General features: G+C 40.3%; 1 protein-coding gene across 2 annotated transcripts; it reads left to right on the top strand.

The window, feature by feature from the left end:
• Positions 1–257: 257 nt before the first annotated feature.
• On the top strand, positions 258–15,897 carry septin3 (septin 3). Of its 2 annotated transcripts, XM_058085766.1 has the most exons (11): positions 258–322; positions 1,154–1,737; positions 4,012–4,392; positions 5,681–5,809; positions 7,524–7,605; positions 7,980–8,117; positions 8,363–8,480; positions 8,707–8,802; positions 8,877–8,973; positions 9,081–9,132; positions 10,266–15,897. In XM_058085766.1, exons 3-11 carry the CDS (start codon positions 4,014–4,016, stop codon positions 10,393–10,395), a joined length of 1,221 nt encoding a protein of 406 aa, XP_057941749.1. In that variant the 5' UTR covers positions 258–322; positions 1,154–1,737; positions 4,012–4,013; the 3' UTR covers positions 10,396–15,897. The 2 variants fall into 2 exon arrangements, with proteins under 2 accessions (XP_057941749.1, XP_057941758.1); XM_058085775.1 differs by lacking the exon at positions 1,154–1,737 and having other exon boundaries at positions 261–322.
• Positions 15,898–16,438: the final 541 nt, after the last annotated feature.

Below are 16,438 nucleotides of genomic sequence, written 5' to 3'. Positions count from 1 at the left end.
GCTAAGGTGTTTGACCAGCCTACTGGACCATCACAAACAACAAAGAGTCTTACAGAGGAGGACCCCTATTATTACATCACCCTGGATTACCATGATTCAGATTATGAGGGTAAGTAGAGTCCTAAAAACACATTCTGAGGCCCTAACAGAAAAGGGGGCGTGGGAATGAGACGATGACGCTTATCAGTGAGGGAACAGACACATTGGTGAGACATGTGTATAAGTGATTGGTCTCAAGAAACACATAAACACTAGAAGAGGATAGAAGGAAGCAGAGGAAGGAACCCAGGAAAATGATTCAGAGATGTATAATGCATACAAGGTATGACGCATATAGTACTCATGAAAATGATAGTATAACTGTTATTTTAGGCATTCTTTTTTTAATCTATTGTCAAATTTTGCATCCTAATTTTAAGCATTTGAAACTCAGATTTACCCTTTTGACCCAAATATAAGACGATCATTCATTACCCCTCAGCTGGTAAACTGCTATAAAAAAAGGATATCAGATTTTTTAGCTGCTCAACGGTTGTTTAATGAATCTGCTTCATTGAGAACCATTGTCTTAAAATTAGCATAATACCTTCCCTGTTGTTTGGCAACTTCCCCAAACTTTGAGACACTTTTTTTATGGTGTTTGTAAGTCACAGCTACAAAGTGAGAGTGTATGTGTGTGAAAGTAGAGTGTGCCATTCACAAACTAACTGAGAACCTAAAAGCTGTAGTGTCTTATATTCAGTGTCTTATATTCAGGTTAATACAGCATCTGAATAAAACACTTAAAAATGGGACTCCCCAAAAGCTAGCCATAGCTTGTTTTGGAAAAGTGGAAAAGTGTGGAAAAGTTAACACTAGGTGTAGCGTTTGTTTCTATGTTGCTGTGTGAAATCAATGCGCCCAGGAATGTTCCAGTAATGCTTAAAACGACCAAAATATGCAAAATACTAGCATGGCAATACTACCAATACGAGTCTTATCTAATCTCTTATAATAGGCCCAATTGTCCTTAAACTGCTGTTTTTCGTTTCAATCATATCTTAATAGCTTTATGAATGTTGTGTTATTTTAGATGGCCTCCTTTCATTTTTCTTTTTAAATTTTTGTCCAAATAACTATACATCCATTTTTCTGTGCCACTTATCCTCACTAGGGTCATGGAAGGCTATGTCCAAGTGGATTCAAACCCAGGTCTTCCCGATCTCCTGACCCACCCACCTCCAAATAATTCAATTCCACCGTGCACCCTCAAAAATTTCCATTTGTTTAGTTATATTTTTTAATCTACTTAAGTAAAAGTATTGTAATGTACTGCAGCTCCATTCTGGAGTTAACAATACAATCTAAAAGCCTTTTAAAGCTGTATGAGTGCAAAAAGTTTAGGTTAGTTGACAAATATAAAGATCTTGTTGGGATATGGTTATGTTTTAATTTGTTCAAATACAAAATATAGGGATTCTTCAAAGTGTTAATAAACACAGTTTTGACACTAAAGTCCTAATAAACCTACCTTAAAGTAATAGCGTTCAGGCATGGTGTTGATGCGCAGGCGCACTGCATCTTCCCACGCCCTCCTTCCTCTTGTTGCCTAGGTAACGGAGGAGAAGAAAGGGAGGAGGGCTCGCAGCTAGAGAGAAGGAGAGGTACCCACAACAATCTGCTCATATCGCCACCTCCGTGTTGGATTTACATCTCATATTTTTGTGGGACCGTAGCGGCCTAAAAAGACATCTACAGGTCAGTGAAAAGCGGCTGTTAGCATTAAGCTAGCGGCGTTTGACGCCTGTTAGCCTGCTAGCCATCTGTGAAACAATGGGGCCGACACAGATGGACTGCGATGTAGAGAACCTCATGTTCTGCATAGAATCAGATAAAACACAGGCTCATGTCTTTTAATTATACTACCACAGAATATCCGAATGTATTTTTAAAATAAATGAGAAATAGGTCGCAGACGTAACATCATGTGGTGGTAACTTGCTTTAATTTCATTAGACTCGTGGATGGCTAAATACTAGCATTGTGTGGCAATGAATGCGTGTAGAAAATGGGTGACCTCGGCATGTTGTAAATCAAAGTGACAACCACAGCCAGGATGCCCTGCATCATGTAAAGGGGGCTGCAGTGAAAATATGGCAGCATGCAGCTCCATGTGGAAGCCTGCAGGGTGGACATCACTTGTGGTTTTTTTTCGGTATTTACCATCTGTTAACACTGGTTGATTCAGCGTAGATTAGTAGTGTACTTATTCACGCCTTTAGTGGTGTGCTTCTGCCTCTTTTATGGCATATTGCACTGATACTACCTAAACTCAAATTGGTTAGTTTACCCATCGTTTATATTACTCACAAAAAGTTAGGGATAAGTACAACTGTTATGTTAGAGAACAGCATTCATTCATTCATTTTCTACCGCTTTTTCCTCACAAGGGTCGCGTGGGTGCTGGAGCCTATCCCAGCTGTCTTTGGGCGAGAGGAGGGGTACACCCTGGACTGGTCGCCAGCCAATCACAGGGCACATATAGACAAACAACCATTCACACTCACATTCATACTTATGGACAATTTGGAGTCACCAATTAACCTAGCATGTTTTTGGAATGTGGGAGGAAACCGGAGTACCCGGAGAAAACCCACGCATGCACGGGTAGAACATGCAAACTGAGGGTGGAATTGAACCCTCGGTCTCCGAGCTGTGAGGTCTGCATGTTAACCACTAGACCGCCGTGCAGCCCCATGTTGGACATGTGAATCCAAAATTTGAGAAGCTCAAATTGAAGTTTTGGTTCATCCTGAAATGTATCTGAAATATTCCTAACTTCTTGTGAGTAGTCTGTAATGATAATTAAAATAATCAATTCCAGGGTCGCTCTATCATACAAGTACACAGGCCATGTTTAAATAACATTTTTGCAAATATGCAATAAAATATCCATCAATTTTCTATGCCGCTTGTCCACACTATGGTCACGGGGGTATGCTGGAGCCTATCCCAGCTGACTTTGGCCGAGAGAGAGGGATGGTGGGTGATGAGAAGGTTATTTGTGTCACAGATGCAGCTCACGCATCAGCAGTCTTGTGTAGTGTAGAAATAATTGAAGTGCTGTCAAATATAAAAACAATCACTCAACCTTGCCAACCCAACAAAAGGCAACAAAAATCAATGAAAACACAAAATGTGCAGTCTTTTAAGGGTTGATGCTTGCTGACCTGAGAGGCTTAACCACATTTAATAATCAGCTTCTCCCCCACATCTCAAACCTCAATAGCATTTGATTTTAGATCTTCGCCTAATGGGATCATTAGACATACATTCATTCATTCATTCATTTTCTGCCGCTTTTTCCTCACGAGGGTCGCGGGGGGGCTGGAGCCTATCCCAGCTGTCTTCGGGCGAGAGGCGGGGTACACCCCGGACTGGTCGCCAGACAAACAACCATTCACACTCACATTCATACCTATGGACAATTTGGAGTTGCCAATTAACCTAGCATGTTTTTGGAATGTGGGAGGAAACCGGGGGTACCCGGAGAAAATCCACGCATACACGGGGAGAACATGCAAACTCCACACAGAGATGGCCGAGGGTGGAATTGAACCCTAGTCTCCTAGCTGTGAGGTCTGTGCGCTAACCACTCGACCACCGTGCCGCCCCATTTGACATACATCACCTAGAAAACTATATTTGGAGGCAAAAACTGGTTAAAACAAAAACTCCCACAGACATACTTCATATAGAAAGTCTTCCCAGAAGAGTAGAAGCTGTGGAATCGGCAAAGAGTCCAGGGTAGAAATACTTTTGTTCATGTAGTGGACATTATAAGGTCAACAGTGTCTTATATTTGCATCACTAGATACTAAATGTGTCAAATAATATAATAGAATAAAAGCATAAAAGTCTCTGGTAGTAGCATCCCAAGGACTTCCTGTATCTGCTCTACTGGCCTACTTCTGACATGTGACAGTATATTTTTAACCTGAAATATCATTTCCATCTCGCTGTCCTCTGCAGACATGTCAGATATCGTTCCTCCAGAAGTGAGACCCAAACCGGCTGTCCCCGCCAAGCCCCCTAATGTGGGCGCTCCTTCCCCGTCAAGCCCCTTCCCACCCCAGTTGCCGAGCATCGGAGGAGGGGGTATATCAGCTCCGCCTCCCAGTGCCATCCCAGTTCCCATTGGGAGTCACGGAACGAGCCATGGAGGAACTCACGGTGTGGGTCACGGAGGTGCTCACATTGGAGGACACAGTGGAGGTCATAGTCACAACACCTCCAACAGCACCAGTGGCGGGGGGTCCACTCTGCTGGGTTACATCGGTATTGACACCATCATTGAGCAGATGAGGAAGAAGACCATGAAGACTGGCTTTGACTTCAACATCATGGTAGTGGGTGAGTGTGTCAAATGGGAATAAAGTCACACAAAAACTTGCACGAGAGCATTAAAACTTGTAAGATGTTTGCTCAGTGAGCATGAAAGGAAGTAACTGATGCCACTACTGAAGGCTACCACCTATGGCAAAGATATGAAATGTGATAACAGAAGAAGAAATACAACTTAATGCAACAAAAACAGTAATATTCTGAATATGTAGTGAGTACACTGAACCCTTTGGTGTTGTTTTATGGTAATACTGGTTCACCAAAAATAGGAATAATTCACACTTCTTTGACGCATTCATTCATTAATTTTTTTACAAACTGAAAAACATTTCTGTTCTTATCTTTTATTTATGTATCAAGTACATCCGGCCCTTCCTTCTCAAGCCATAAAGCGCCAACAACGCTCTGTTTGCATATTAAGATTAAGATTAAGATATGCCTTTATTCATCCCTCAGTGGGGAAATTTGCATTGCACAGCAGCAAGAGTACAGAAATCAGTTAAGCAGTACAAAAATACACAATATAGAAAAATAAACAATATAAACAACCCAAGTATTAACAAAAATCAACAGTTTTTCCCAGAGTTATATACAATACAGTATGTAGATAATATGAAACGAGATGAGATATATGATCTTGCTAGTGAGTTAATATGAGGCGTTATGGAAATACTTCACATTGAACTTAGTATATTGCATTTAGAGCCCTTAATAATGCACATGGAGGTTGATCAGATATTGCACAGTGAATATAATGTGACGTGCACATTAACCGCGCTACAGCAACATTCTTTTTATTAACATTTTTGCACAGATGGAACTACGTTACTGGTGTATTATCACCATGCTACACCATACCAGGTAACTACTAGCTGGCTAGAGACTATATGAAAATCAAGAAGAAAAGAATGCCATCAAGGATGATGCAGCGATGATTCCACGTCAGCGCCATCATAGGTGTTATACAACAGAGTGCTGTCATAAAGGAATGAAAGTTAGAAAATGGAGGAGGGATATGGAAGAGTAAGGGAAGGAGAGATTCATCATGCATCCCCTGACCACACATCACTGATAATACTAGAAATTATAGTATAGATACATGTTGTTTCGCTAACAGGAGACTGTAAATGATATAAAGGTTTGAATGTTTATATATGTTAATATATGATAGTATGTGTCCTGTGATTGGCTGGGTCAAAGTCAGCTGGGCTGGTGTCCATCTCACTTGTGTCAACTCCTGTAGTATCTACGTATTTCCAGCTTGTTCATCTCTGCATCTAATTTTCTCCACCGTCAGGTCACAGTGGCCTTGGGAAGTCGACTCTGGTGAACACATTGTTCAAGTCCCAGGTGAGCAGGAGGAGTGCAGGGTGGGGACGCGATGAGAAGATCCCCAAGACTGTGGAGATCAAATCGGTGTCTCACGGTGAGTACATTCAAGAAATTCAATGCTTGGGCACACACTTCAAAAATGAAATAACAAAAAATGCATTAGCCAGCTCATTCAAGCTTGAGTGGTTTGGGTAATTGTATCCCACCTGTAGGTAGGATATTGTACATTTTATCCACAGTGCTCCATCTGCCATCACCACAGAGTTGTGTTGTGCACAGAATGCAGGTTACATTTTCATTTCCAACAGGATTTGACATCTCAACATGGGTGGAATTTTTTTTTTCAGTTATTATGAATTAATTTGGGGCGGCACGGCGGTCTAGTGGTTAGCACGCAGACCTCACAGCTAGGAGACCAGGGTTCAATTCCACCCTCGGCCATCTCTGTGTGGAGTTTGCATGTTCTCCCCGTGCATGCGTGGGTTTCCTCCCACATTCCAAAAACATGCTAGGTTAATTGCCGACTCCAAATTGTCCATAGGCCGAATTGTCCATAGGTATGAATGTGAGTGTGAATGGTTGTTTGTCTATATGTGCCCTGTGATTGGCTGGCGACCAGTCCAGGGTGTACCCCGCCTCTCGCCCAAAGACAGCTGGGATAGGCTCCAGCACCCCCTGCGACCCTTGTGAGGAAAAAGCGGTAGAAAATGAATGAATGAATGAATTTGATACAACCATACATATTTTTGTCTGATAACTGCAGGGTGTCTGGAGGGATACATTGTGGTGTGCAAACTTTTTTTTTTCTTCCTAGTTTACTGGCAATGGTGTGCCTCCTGCAGAAAAGTGATGAGACCATCATTAAGCATCCGCCTCTGTGATTTTCGAGATGTGCGGCTTTGTTGAACATTATCATACACATTTCTGATTCAAAGCCATATCCATATTTTACACCATTTCCAGCCAGACATGATAATGTCCCATGTTCAAATACTTGCTTCTTGGCAAGAGAAGACAGACCCAATAGAGGCAGCAGATGGACAAACATAACGCTCGTACAACACAGGCTGAGTCACTGAGGAAAACCCAATAACATGGCTGTTGGATAGATTTAATTATTTTTAATTCTGTTACACCAAGGTTGATGTAAATTACTTTTGCAGAATGCCATGAATGCTGACAGTAATGGTTGGAGGACATGGAGACCCTCAGGATGCAACTAACATCTGCGTTTATGACTAAAGCTTCAACATCACACGTTAGCAAGTCTTTAAAGGACGTAGTTTATTCCTGTATGGACTGGATCAACTTCTTTTAACCCCGCAAGCAACGTTCTGATCTGGCAGTTTTGACATTTTCTCACAGGCCTACAAAAGAAACATCACACTGGTTGACCTTTTGTCATGGACTCATCGTCCCTGCATATTTCTCTTTTCATATAACAGAGCAGCAGGCTACATGTACAGTACAGTACAGTAGGGGCTTTCAAGTATAAGGTGTGACACTCATTTCAGAGTGGCCTTTTATTGTGGCCAGTATAAGGTACACCTGTGCACTAATCATGTCAGATTGGCATCTTGATGTGGCAAGTGATCACTATCAAACATTTAGACAGATTTGCGAATAATATTTGAAAGAAATGGTAATATTGTTTATACAGAATGAATTTTTTGAGGATCTTTGAGTCCATCTCATGAAATATGGGAGCAAAAACAAAATTTTTGTGTATTATAATGTGAATATATATTTAACACCCAACACCGAAGATTGAAATGTTTTGTTTTTATTCTTGTTCTTTGTATGTACAGTTATCGAAGAGGGCGGTGTAAAGATGAAGCTGACTGTTGTTGACACTCCAGGTTTTGGAGACCAAATCAATAACGACAATTGGTGGGTGAATATCACATATCACAACATTGTTTTGTGTAGTCTTTCAGACAAGGAGGCTACTTAGTAGGGAGGTTCCAATCAGGGTTTTATGCTGCTGATACCGATCCAAATAATCCATGAGTGAAATCCATACATGTAGCATCAATGTTTAAATATACTACAGCTAAATTAGGGCTCAGCAAGGTTTTTGTTTTGAAAGCTACTTTCCCAAAATAGAAATACTTATTTTTGTAACATTTATTTTCATAGCTTATTTCAAGCCAAACAAAGCCAAAAGCATCGTTCGATATCGATCTGTGCTTTTTCACACTGTCTCTAGCTGATCAACCCTATCAACTCTAGCTTAATGCAGCTTTTTTTATTCATATCCGCAGCTGGGAGCCTATTTCCAAGTACATCAACGAACAGTACGATAAGTTCCTTAAAGAGGAGGTTAACATCACCCGAAAGAAGCGCATCCCTGACACCAGAGTACACTGCTGCCTGTACTTCATCTCCCCCACTGGACACTCGTAAGTGCATCTTTGTCATGGCTAATGGCTCGCATATCACATCAAATTGAGACATTGAGTGTGAATTCAAACAGCATATTTCCCAGCCTTATCCCCCCCACTCCTTAGACTTAAGAGAGCCAATGAGACGTACGAGACATGGCAGCTTAATTAATTATCTGCTCCTCCTGCTGCTGTTCTGATTAGTACATATGCATGGAGAGTTACAATCTCGTTGTTTTCCATTTCCTGACTGTATGTGACAGACTGCGGCAGCTAGATGTGGAGTTCATGAAGCGCCTGAGTCACTCTGTCAACATCATTCCTATCATAGCCAAGGCCGACACAATGACCCCTGAGGAGAGACAGGAGTTCAAACAGCGGGTGAGTGTTGCACCATTGAAAATATTCTATCGTGTGCATATTGTTGCCCATTGAAGGATGAAAAAAATTAACATTTTTAATGATATATGCTATGATTATACTGCAATATGTCGGTCATCTTACTGAAATATTTCAGCTGGACCCACCTTTTTCACATGGCTATTAATTTAAATAGCCATTTTTATTAACATATAACACATAATTACTCCTGCGTTTTGCAACGCAGGTGAAGAAGGAGCTGGAGATGAACGGAGTAGAGTTTTACCCTCAGAAAGAATTTGACGAGGACATGGAGGACAAGAGTGACAATGACAAAATCAGAGTAAGTGATGCACTTTGCACCCCACGACTTCTCAGTGGTCCATTTCACGTTTGGAAAATGTCTCATGTCCACAGGAGGTCATGCCCTTTGCTGTGGTGGGCAGCGACAAAGAATATCAAGTGAATGGCAAGCGTGTTTTGGGGAGAAAGACAGCATGGGGAGTTGTAGAAGGTGAGTTGTATTTTTTTTTCTGCTGACCATTTATAGCCGTTCCCACAGAGAAGCTATTATTGATGCTTTGGAGGTGATTTGGCATTTGACTTTTTTTTTTTTTGCAGTGGAAAACATGAACCACTGTGAGTTTGCTCAATTGAGAGACTTCTTAATCAGGTAAAGCTGCTTTATTTATTTTTTTTTACTATGACGACATTAAAATGCTTAAAGTAACTCATGGAATATTTTTAGTCCATGAGACCCTGTCTTGATATTCTACAGCAGGGGTGGGCAAAATATGGGCCAGGGGCCACATGTGGCACACCAAGCGTTTGAATCCGCCAGTTGCTTTCTAACTATTTCAACTTTTAACATACAAAGTGGCTACATGACTTGCAAGTCGGATGTGTTATTTAGTAAAAAAAAATAAAAAAACACAAAATTATAAAATTAAATTCCATGTTTATAGTGCTCCTGAAAAAAGGGGACATGAGAACATACAGCTGATAGTATAACACTTTTACAGATAAAATTAGACAAATAATTCAAGAAAAATTCTAAGCATAAAATAGTGTGTGTGTTAAATATATGTTCTGCCCCCCCCCCCCCCCCCCCCCCCAGATAATTTTGTTAACTCAATGCGCCCCATGAATCAAAATATTTGCCCACCCCTGTTCTACAGTGGACTCCAAATTATCCATAGGTATGAATGTGAGTGTGAATGGTTGTTTGTCTATATGTGCCCTGTGATTGGCTGGCGACCAGTCCAGGGTGTACCCCGCCTCTCGCCCAAAGACAGCTGGGATAGGCTCCAGCACCCCCGCGACCCTCGTGAGGAAAAGCGGTAGAAAATGAACGAATGAAAGAATGTTCTACAGTGTACTGTATTTCCTCAAATAGTGGCCTCCCCCTCAAAAATATGCCTCAGTTAATTGCCAAACTGCAGTAGATGCCTTCCTATTCACCATCAGGAAAAAACTACTATTACCACCTATTGTAATGCCTGCATTGGGGATGTCGATAGTTCAACCCTCCTTTTTTTAATGAGGGACAGGAGACATGACCTTTTGGGAACACTGTTAATTCCTCGCATTACAGTTTGGCTCATATCAGCACCATTGAGATATTATGAACTGGCCATATTAACACACATAACATATACCTTAAGAGGAACTGGGCAGTAGAGTTCAGCTTATATGTCACGCTGAAATGCCCTTGGCCACTGTTTGAAAAAATATAGTACATTTGTCACAATACAACTGTAATAAAAAAATGAGAGAAAAACAAAAGCGCTGACCTTTTTTCCTCAGGTCTCACTTACAGGACCTGAAAGAAGTGACTCATAACATTCACTATGAAACTTATCGTGCCAAGAGACTCCATGAGAACGGAGGCCTGCATCCCGTGTCCTCCAATGACACCCAGGAAAGCAACTTGTAATCAACGCCGATACGACGCAGTACATCAATCTACAGTATAGTAACATTACTGGCATGGTCGCATGCTCAGAAATCACTCCCGATATGTACATATCTGTGTCATTTACTGTTATTTTTTTATGATGCCACGCCCTGTTACGTAAGTAAGTAAATAATAAATAAGGAAATATTTGGGTGTCCCACCCAGAGTCATGGTGCCATGATATTGAAGACTGCCAACGCCTTGTCAGTACTCATAGGTTAGTTAAGCTGTGCAACGTTATCATCATGTATCTCAGAGCTAATGTTAGTCATTACTAGGGATGCTGCTATCGATCGGCCACCCATCAGTATCAACCGATTTCGATAATTAATAGTCAAAATCGGCAGCTTACACAGCTAAAAAGGTTGGTCAACATTTGCCCCATATGCGTCACAGGCAGACGGCAAGGCAAATAACCCCCCCAAAATAATTAAATTCAATAATTGCAGCTGCTAAAGTCCTCTCTAAGTTTCAAGAGTGATTTATGTTGTCTTGAAACAGTTAAGCAGAATATTTTTTTGTCTAAATGCGGATTATATGGTTCCCTTTTTCATATTATATAGCCAATAGCAGGGGTGCAGACAGGGATTCTGGGACACATGAGAAAAAAAAATAATTTTAATAATTACCGGCTACCTATTTTTTGGTCAGTTCGATTTTCATATTTCACTGATGAGGATCGGTATGAGGATCAGCCCTGATTGGAGCATCCCTAGTCATTACTTTTCTGTGTATTTTCTGCACTGACATGTTTTAAATTAGAACTAATTCAAGGAAACTGCACTTTTTTGCAATGTTTCTCATGACATGTCTCTTTTTGCTGTGTTCTAGATGGCCACCTCGTGCTGGCCGTTTTTTCACTGACAGTGCAGGTAATGTAGGATTCACCTATTTCACCTATAAAGCCCTCTAAAAAAATGTAAATCCAAAACCTGTCAAAAACGCTCCACTTACATGCTGTGACCTGGATAGGAATCAAGCTATAGCAGGGGTCTCAACTCAATTTACTTGGGGGCCACTGGAGCTCGGGTCTGGGTGAGACTGGGCTGCAACAGGTTTTCCAAATAAACCAAACACATTTATTAAAAAACAAAAAATTTAAAAAACTTTGCTTTGGTTCCAATTTTCTACAAGAAAAGCTCTGATAAAACATTCCATTGTTCTCTAATATCTTACTTTTTATTTTTCTACACAAAATAAGATGAAAAATAAATAAACAAATAAAGAATAAAGAAAATCAATCAGTAATAAATAAATAAATATAATAATAATAATAAAACGGCAAATAATAAAAACTTAAGAAACCACATATAGTTGGTGGGTAGACAAATTATTTTTCAGATTAAAATGAACAAAGCATTATTAGAGCCCTGTAGACATGACAAAACACGACTACAGTCACATTTATACTTTTTTTTATTTACAACATATTGCGCAACTGCAGGGTCTTGAGACACATGCTAACTCGCAAACGAGAGAGCTAGCGACCTAAACGGTAGCCTTCAAGTTATTTCCTTTAAACTTAAATAGCCAAAAACTTACCACTTCCACACAGATAGGGAGGATAACTATTAACAGTTATTTAACCTTTAACATGAACATTAATCAAATGTAATAATTTTTTCTGGGTACATGATACCATACAGCATCCATATCAAACTTGCGCGGGCCGCTCTAACATTAAACTTTCATATCAAGGCGGGGGCCTCAAACTAGTGTCCTGCGGGCCACATTTGGCCCGTGGGCCGCGTTTTTGAGACCCCTGAGCTATAGCATTATTGTAGGAGCTAACACTAAGGAAGTACTTTTCTGGTGTAGTAACACAGTGCCTTGCTCACTGCACCCCAGGCCACTGAGAGGTAGTAACGCTAGCTACTGGAGCTGCTGTATAGCTTTTGGAGTGTGAAAAAGTTAATGCTAGGTTATAAATCATTGCGGCAATGAGCTGGGCATTAGCAAAAAGTGATGTGTAACACAACATTACGTAACGATTGCTGTCCTTAATGCGTTTGTGACAAATTCGAGAATGCAATGGGAGTCAATATTTTCATAACAAAATGATTCCGCGTAGGAGATTAGGGAGGAAGAGAACATTTTGGCTATGGCAGTTCATGGAGAATTTACTGCGACGTCTGTTCCGAGGAGCGCGTGTGGGTGGCAGCTGTGGTGGAACATCACTGACACTTTTTAAATATACAGTATTCTATTTTGTCATATTTTCAAATGACAAGAATAACCTTTGCCTACAACATTGAGTACCTTTATCCAAGTCTCGCATGGTCAACCATGCCATTTGATGACATGTGACCTACACGTCATATGCGACCTGACCGTTCTGACTTCAGTGGAGCGGATAAATAACAGATTTATATCAAGGCCTGGGTTGCATTTGAAAAAATTGGAATGTGCGACATCGCGAGGAGGACTTGCAAGATGCTTGTTTATTTTTTACCTAAGGACAATGCTGAACTTAGCAGTTCAAGTCGTGTGCTGAAAGATACAGCCATCTCATCAGTTTGCGTCCCAGTGATAGCGGACATTGTAAATAACAGTTTGTCTCACTGTTTTTATGTTATTTTATGTTTTTATTTTATGTTATCTTATTTTGTCTAAATATTTAGCACAGGGGTGTCCAAAGTGCAGACTCGTGGCCATTTGTGGCAAGTGGCACTATTGACACTACACATTGCTCATTGATACATTAAAACTGTCAAAAATAACGCTTTAACGGCCGTAACTAATTCATTTCTTTAATTAATTTAAATGTTTCAGTGTAATTAACGCATGCGCACCTGAGCAAGATCGGGTCCACTGTCATAAATTTCATTCTAACCCAAACACACACAGCAGTACAATTCCAAAACCTGTATGTATCTCCAACTCAGTTTGTTTATCCTTTCACATTGTCATTACAAGGCGAGATGCATTCAGGGACACTGCGAACATGAATTGGATATTCTTATCACTCACTCTTAAAAGAGTTTGAGTTTGATGTGGTGCGTACATTTGAAGTGCCGTGTGCAGAGCTCAAGGTTGCTATGAAAGTTCACGAAGCAGCACATTTTGGGTCGCAGAAGGGGACATCCCAGAGGATGCACAGTGTACGGTATGTGTAGCACGAGTGATCAAAACTATGGCGTCTAAAGAATTAATTCGGATGTACAATTTGTTACATTTAAGTATGCTGGGGAAAAAAATTACCTTAAATTACTGTCTTTTGAACACAACCTCCATTGCTCATAACAGTTTAAAGCGTGATTCAAACGAAAGACAGCTGGTTAATTGGAGTGGCAAAAAACATGACGCAATATTATGCAGTGGTTCTCAACTGGTTTGGTTCCGGAACCCACCATCACTCTTCACTGTCAAGCGGTGACCCGAATTTGCAAAAAAATTGAAACGGAAACTTCTCAAATAACACACACTTGCACTGGAGTTTTGAGCCGGTTGCAACAGTCCCTTTGATGTAGACATTAAAGTGCAGTTGGAATTTGAGGGGTGCAAAATAACAAGGAACATTTATTCAGTCAACGCTTATCCTCACGAGGGTCGTGGGGGTGCTGGAGCCTATCCAAGCTGTCTTCGGTTAAGAGGCGGCGTACACCCTGGACTGGTCGCCAACCAATCACAGGGCACATATAGACAAACAACCATTCACACTCACATTCATACCTATTAACCTAGCATGTTTTTTTGGAATGTGAGAGGAAACCGGAGTCCCCGGAGAAAACCCACGCATGCACGGGGAGAACATGCAAACTCCAGACAGAGATGGCCAAGAGTGGAATTGACTCGGGTCTTTTAGCTGTGTGGCCTGCGCACTAACCACTTATCCAACAAAGAACAAGAAGTTAAAAATAAAGTCCAGTTTCTCCAATTCAACATTATTTATCATGTAGATCACCCCTCTGCCGCGGCCAATAGATCAAATTTTACAATTAAACAATATCATCATACTGTACCTGGTAGTCTGCATTGTGGGCAGAATTTTCCCATGCTTTTGGCTTTATTCCGCATTCTCCTCCAGTAGTTATCTACCTGTGTGTCAGACGAACACAGCGTCCACACAATGTTCTTCCTCTCCAGCTCAAGCAATATAACGTACTTTTTGGAAAATTTGCCCGAAGACAGCTGGGATAGGCTCCAGCATGTCTGCGACCCTCGTGAGGATAAGCGGTAGAAAATGAATGAATGAATGAAGGTTAGGAGAAAATAAAAATATAGGAAAAAAAGTCATCATACAAATGGTAACCTTCCACTGTTTCCAGGACTGTTTAATTTACTCCACCCCCCCGCCCTCCTCTAGGTACGCTCACTCCGCTGTGATTGGTCACACTCTTAAGTGCTCCTGATGACTTCTGGATATACTAGGTCTGCAGCCCGTATAAGGAAGTCTAGATGGCACTGACGTCAGTAGAACCATCCAAAACTTCAAACCTCATTATCTGACGCTTTGGCATCATTTAACCAATCATTTAATACAACTTTTTAACAACATTTATAGGTCAGAAAAGTGAAAAAAGTATAATTGGCCCCCTTTCAGAAGAAATCGAGTGAACTTAGCAAGATGCGAGTCAAGCCAAAACACTAAGTATTACATGTTATCATGAACATATGATGTTACTACATGGTTACAGCATGGATATAAAACATTGTTGGAGTTTTTTTTCATGTTTTCTTTTAAGAGGGCTTTCTAGGCATAATAAGTGAAAAACTGCCAGCATGAGGCATGTGGCCTCAAGGGAAAGACGTGTTCTTGCAGTTTTCCTTTAAAGTGGCAATGGTTTCTGAAAGGGTCCATTCTATATAGCTGTTTTTGAAGAAGTGTGTGTCCTATTTTAGAAGACATCACTAGTAATGCTTTTTAAAATGGACATACTCCTCTCTACCACTTGGTGGTAGCATTCTTTCAGTGTCCAATGTCTGCATCCTTTTAAGATGCTGCAGTCATTTTTCGGTCTTTCCCTCCCATTTTAATAACATTCTACAAGATTCTATATCATTGATACTTTTAATGTTTACTGTCATGCAGCAGTGAACAAATATGCCAAAAACGACATGCAATTTTACTGATTTTTACTGGTTCTCTTCTTTTTTGTGTGTGAGAATTGTGCATTTGTGTGATTTTCATTTAAGATGTGATGTCTGATGTCCAAGTAGAAAAGCAGTAGTTTGTGATTTTCAGTGGAAGTAGAAGCAACAGTACTACATCCGTTCTGTTTCTGCTCTGTTTACGTGTGCACGCTTGAATCCACAAAATCTCGGTTACAATTTATCAGTCTTTTTTAATTTTCAATCTGTGATATTTATTTCCATGAATTTGTTACAAAGTAAAACACTGCTGTATCAAGATAGACAGAACACTCTGCCATTTCATTTTCATTTATTAACTAGTTTCTGTGGTACATTGAGGTATAGTTTCTTATGATCTGTATTATTTATTACCATGTATTCCTAATTTAATAAATGCACATTCCCGTACATGTTTTCTTTATTTTCTTTTTTTTTGTCAGTAAGTGTGAAAGCCTCACTGGATTTTAATTATTTGTTTAAATTAAGTCCATATTTCTTGCAAAATTGTTTAGAGCTGTCACAAAATGATTAAAGCTGTGGATGATAATATACGTAATATAGAAGTGGCAGCGAGCGAGGCAGGATTGGAACTATACATTAAGTGCTTTACACACACAATAAACCTTGCAATGCTGCCTGCACTTGGTGTTCACAACATCACTTGTTCGCAACTTGTGGCTTCCGCCGTTTTAATGTCCAAGCAGAAGCTGTTCTACATTCTACATTTGATCAACTTTACTTAAGATTTGTCAGATCAAAACACAATCATTGTAAAAACAAGTGAAAATATGAGAATCCAATCACTTCTGTCACAACATGTGATAGAGTCTATTTCGGATTCACTACTTAGCTACAACTACTAATTACCTTGTATCAATCTCTAAGCAGCACAAGAACTAGTTCTTTTAGTGGTTAACATGAAGCTAAACTACTTCTAAAGTATATATAA

This window comes from Doryrhamphus excisus, chromosome 1 (genome assembly GCF_030265055.1).
Source record: "Doryrhamphus excisus isolate RoL2022-K1 chromosome 1, RoL_Dexc_1.0, whole genome shotgun sequence".
Taxonomy (NCBI): domain Eukaryota; kingdom Metazoa; phylum Chordata; class Actinopteri; order Syngnathiformes; family Syngnathidae; genus Doryrhamphus; species Doryrhamphus excisus.
Note: the sequence above shows the minus strand (reverse complement) of the source record. Positions and strands in the feature narration are given on the sequence as shown.